Source organism: Morone saxatilis, unplaced genomic scaffold (assembly GCF_004916995.1).
Source record: "Morone saxatilis isolate NCDOM2014 unplaced genomic scaffold, NCSU_SB_2.0 Contig12, whole genome shotgun sequence".
NCBI classification, from domain to species: Eukaryota; Metazoa; Chordata; class Actinopteri; family Moronidae; genus Morone; species Morone saxatilis.
This window is the reverse complement of record NW_023339674.1, coordinates 20,112,594-20,117,758: the sequence shown is the minus strand read 5'-3', so window position 1 is coordinate 20,117,758 and position 5,165 is coordinate 20,112,594. Positions and strand designations below refer to the sequence as shown.

Below are 5,165 nucleotides of genomic sequence, written 5' to 3'. Positions count from 1 at the left end.
TTCTAGTCAGTTTTCTGGGGACCCCTAAAACACCCACATGGTCCCTTATACGTCCTTGAATCTTAGTTAGCAAACCGCTGATATACACAGTGAGTGAAAGTTTACTTTGGCTTTGAAAGTAGGAATGCTACGGAAAAGAAAAATCAGTAGAAAAGTGATAAACCCAGTCATCAATTTGCTCAAACCTTAAAATAATGAGATATGAAGACACATGTTCAAAAATAAAACACCTGTTTATTCAAAAACAGTAAAAATAGTGCATGTGTATTCTCCTTTAGTAGAATTGGTATTTTTATTTACAGAAAGTTCAGGCACTTGAGAAAAGTCAGAAGACAGTCGAGCACATTCCAGCCTTTATGGCCAATGATATTATGTACAAAACAGGCTCAAGACTCAGTGAATTTAGCAGACAGCAGCTCCCAGAAGAGACAGAGAGAAGCCCAGTGTAGTGCTTCAGCTGGATTACACATCACACAGGTCACTGGGTGTCTCTGGGTAGCAGTCAGCTGCAGCTGGAAGGATCACTGGGGTCGATGGGTAATGGAGTTCTGAGCAGAAAGGACTATTATTTCACATTTGGGATGGCTGGGGGATACCTCCTGGAGAGAGGATCAGATCAAAGATATATCTATAAGGTTCAATATCATATAACAAGGCAGACCTAACAAAGTGATTATAGTATTGATTGTAGTAAAATATTTGGGTCTATGTCTCCATTGCAGCTATAAAATTGTTTTGGCCCTTCAGTGAAGAATTTTGAAAAACAAAAACTGGCCTATTACGTAACCAAAGCGTTGACCCCTGGATTAGAGGCTTGCCATGAAAGCTGTGAAAACTTGCAAAAGCTATTATAAGGAGAATTATATGGGTTTGGCCACGTTTGAAAGAAGAAGAGAGAGAGACATTGGTGAATAAGGGTGAGCTAATAATATTAGAGATTACTACAGCATAGGTTACAACAACAGTTGTTTAGAAGAACATGAGATATTGGAGAGATGAACAATTTATTAAGGAACTAATCCAAATTTTGGTGATGTATTTGTGAAGTATTTTTTGTGTCTTTATTTGGGCTTTATTTTTATTTCGCCACAAAGCCACACATTTTGATTGTTACACAGTTCATAGTCTTTAGTGTCAATAGACTTTACAATGATAGGAATAAATATAGGGGGAGAAAAAAAACAGACTTATCGAAGTACCTTCATGCCCCATGTATATCTATAGGAGAGAGAGAGATTGAGTAAGGAAAAGAGACATAAGGTTGGATGGAAAGAGTCAACAGAGGAGAGAGGGAGACTGTATGCGGGAAAGAACCTAAAGAACCATTGGAGAGCACAGAGGAAATGAGGCAGAGAGAAAAAGGAGAGACAGGCCAAAAGCAGGGGAGGAACCAGGGAAAGAGGAGAAGTGAAGAAATCTACAAGAAAAAAGAAGTAGGGGGGAAAAGGAAAAAGAACGGTTATTGCATGAGGGAAACTGGGGAAGGCAATAAAACAAATGCATGCTAGGAGAAAGCGGGAAAAGGGGGGATGAAGGACAGAGAGAAGGATGAAAACTTGACAGAGTGCTCAGCCTGTTGTCTCTGGCTCCAGTAGAAAGCTGCACAGAGAGAAGTCCTCTCTATTGAGGCTGATGGGAAAGAGAATATGAGAAACACATTTTCCAGCAGACCCCCACCCAGCTCAAATAACAATTCCCTCTGCCCCAGTGCCTCTGTAGCGCAGGGTTTGATTGTGTGTATGCGAGCGTGTATATGCATATATGCCAGTAAATGTTTGACTGACTGACTGGAGGTCATTATAATATAGCAGGTCAGACTTCAGGCTGTAATTGTGTGGTTTTGGAGTCACCTTGGCACACTTGGTGGAGCACGGTGAGGTTGGCCAGCTCGCTGCTGAAGGCCATCAGCGTTCTGGGAAGCAGTGGGTCCAGTGTGAGCGGGTGGCCGGGGAACTGATGGGGCATGGCCACGAACCACTGTCTTGCCACTGGTCACTGAGTTATTAGGGTGTGTCAAGCTGGGTGGAGAAAAGAACATTAAGTGACAAGCATAGGTAGCCCACTACTGCACGCATCTAAGCATCACTGACTGTGTGTACCTGGAGGGCTGTATCCAGGAAGAGTCTACAGGTGGAGGCATAGGGGTGGTGCAGGTGGAGGTGGAGATCTTTCCGATGACAGCGAGCGCCTCCTTCAGGGCAGCATGTTTGCAGAGCACTTCTTCCCGGTGGTGCTGCTGCTCCGGTGACTCATCCATTAGCGCTGAGCATTCTCCCAGAGCATAGAGCTGGGCCAGGAGCTCAGAGTTAATGAACTCCTTCACCTACAGAGAGGGGTTACAAACAGCTGTGACATGTCAAAATGTTAGAGTTTGTAAAGTGATATTATACTCTGATTTGGGATTATGACTCTCAATTCCTAAAGGGGTAGTCAATTTTTTTTTTCTTCTATGGTCTCTCATTTCTTTTTCAAGTTTCAAATATGCTCAAATAGTGTTTCAAATGCTACACTTGTATAGCAGGACAGGGAATGCAGATTTTGCTGGGCTGGGAGAGAGCATTTGGCTGGAAGAAAGGGAAAATGATTTAAAAAGTTTAGAGTCTGGTCTGGGTAGCTTACGCTGTTGATCATGAGGTGCATAATGGTCTTTGGCATTAGGTCCTTGATGGTCTTATAGATGATGTTCATGTAGGACTCAACCAGGTTTCGAATGGTTTCCACCTGACGCTCCAGCTGGGGGTCTGTGAAGTTATCAGGAGATCCATTTCCCTGCCCGTCCACAGATAGACAAGATGGAGTTGAGAGAAATAACAAATGTTCAGATTGTCTCTAAGGATATATCATGCTGCAGTGACTTCTGAGGTAACACAGCTGGTCATTTCAGTACAGATATGCGAAGCAATAAAGATCAGCCTTGTGTGCACTGCCATATCATCTATTCTATGCTTGTGAGTAGAAGAAGTATAGAGCCATTGCAATAGGAACGGGGAGAGCAGAATAGAGGGAACACAAGAGAGGGAGGTAAGGAGGAGTGGGCAGAAGAAAGAAAAGGGGGAGTGGGTGAGGGACGAGGAACTGCTGATTAGAAACAGACTAGAACACACACACATACACACATATTGGAGTGACATCATGGGCCAAGAATGCTGTGCTGAAGAGCCAACGACAGAGCGAGATGGAAGGGGTGGGGGACTCGCTTTTTTGTTTTTGGCAGGGGAGAAGAAAGGGGAACATGGAGAGAGGGGTAAGGGGTTACGGCCAGGGTTTGAGGTTAGCAAATGCTATGAGTGCATGCAACACAAAGGTAACGTGCAGACAGGTGCAGCTCCCCACAGCTCGGGTCAGGACTGGGTTTCATTAGGTTGAATTAGGGGTCAGAGTACTAACAGTGACTTTTTCAGGGTAGACTCCAGCCTGTAGAAAAGACGCCTTCCAGCTGTCCAGATCCTCCTGAGAGTTACAGGCCAACTCCAGGCATTTGTAGTCCTTATACACGTTCCTGCAAATTCAGTGCAATATTGTCAGACGTCTCAAAAACTACACTTCCTAGCCAGTAATTACACTCTTTCCACAATACAGAGTAATGAACTCATAATCTCACATACCGTAAAACAAATACACCATGTTGGTAACCTTACTTATGACATTAGAAAATACAGTACATATCAAAATCATCCACACTAACATGGACAGTGCTGACAAGCATTATCCAAAATAGGTACCCTGACCTTTTAGTAATTACATGTTATTGGTTTCCCTTATGAACTCAGTGTAAGTGATGTAGCCAGAGTTTTAGTCACAATGCGTGGGATAATTTCAGCTTTTTTTTAGCTATTCGCTGTCTCCTTTCTTACCATTTCACTTCCAGTGGAAACAAAACAAGTCTTGCTCCACGTCTTGTGGAAAGAGAAGACTTAGTAGTACTAAAAAAAGTGTCCCCGGCTAAACTTTGTCAGACTCAGCTGCAATTATGACTTATCTTGACAGTTACTTTTGAGATGATGCCGATCGTGTGTAGTGCACTTTAAAGAGGAGTGAAAAAAGCTACCAAATCACAATTTCTGTGTTTGTGTTCTAATTTCTTAATACCCCTTCTTCACTCAGCTCTTGACCCACTTTGTACACAAGCCAAATGTTATTGGAACAAGGTTTCCTTCTTGTGCAACATGTGAATTTATTAAAGCATTCAGTACACAATACCATAAGCTGTAGCACTGTATCGTCCATACTTATCACCTGAGCTCCTGCACACAAGTATTGATGAGGGAAAATATTGTACTTAAAAAACCCATGTGTCTCTCCTACATCTTGAAATTGGCTCAATGGCAAGATTTGGTTTATAAAGTTTGTAAAGCATAATATTTTGTGTGCAGTAAAATACTCGTAATAAGTGTGAAACTTTCTATTCTACATTGTGAATGCAGCACAAATTAATTTTTGTCAGAGCTTTCATGTTCCATTATTTGGTTTGCACTATAGAGAAATATACAAATCTAAAATAATATATAATATAATGTTAAATAAACATGTCTCTGATGTTGGTGAGTTTGTGTGTGATTTAATAATAACTTTGTGGGGGGAGGAAGACTAAAACAAAACAAAAAATCTCTCTCTCTTACAATTGTCACATCCTGGTCTAATGTACAGTAAAGGCCACCTATTTAAGTGATACACTGACTGACCTGTGTCCCATTTCTGCCTCTTATGTAAATGTCTTGGTAAAGAGGTAGCACAAGTCATTGGGTTTTGTGTAAAAGGGCCCCACTAGAGTCGTCCCCATGTTGGGAACCACAGTTTGAATGCAGGTAGGCCTGTCTTCCCCAAACTTGGTACGATCCTTTAAAAATATATTGTGTATACAATTCAACAGAATGTAAACCGAGAATGATTCATTGATAAAGTAAAGGACAGAGACGCACACAAGCACTTGCAACTAGACAAATACACATCGAGAAATAAGGGTATAATTTCTGTAAAGCTAAATGTTACAGCAAATCAGTGATAAATCTTGATTTAAATAGGGACTTGGGTTTGTTTAAATAAAATACGCTTCTAGTAAATTCCATTAAATTCTTGGTCTGTGTGGCCTGGGAATGACAGCACTTCTGTTTAACTTTTTAATTTGGACACAGACATTTCAGGCAAGTCGCCCTTCTTCAGTGTGT

At 41.6% G+C, this 5,165-nt stretch overlaps 1 protein-coding gene across 3 annotated transcripts in view; it reads right to left on the bottom strand.

Moving 5' to 3' along the window:
- Window positions 1–278: 278 nt before the first annotated feature.
- Window positions 279–5,165, bottom strand: part of dnm3a (dynamin 3a) — a 20,256-nt gene continuing 15,369 nt past the window's right edge. For all 3 annotated transcript variants that reach the window (XM_035652916.1, XM_035652917.1, XM_035652918.1), the window contains 5 exons: window positions 3,388–3,499; window positions 2,620–2,769; window positions 2,100–2,323; window positions 1,851–2,018; window positions 279–599 (listed from right to left, as the gene is read on the bottom strand). In XM_035652916.1, coding sequence (XP_035508809.1) covers window positions 566–599; window positions 1,851–2,018; window positions 2,100–2,323; window positions 2,620–2,769; window positions 3,388–3,499 — 688 coding nt within the window. In that variant the 3' untranslated portion in view covers window positions 279–565. The remainder of the gene's footprint in view (window positions 600–1,850; window positions 2,019–2,099; window positions 2,324–2,619; window positions 2,770–3,387; window positions 3,500–5,165) is intronic.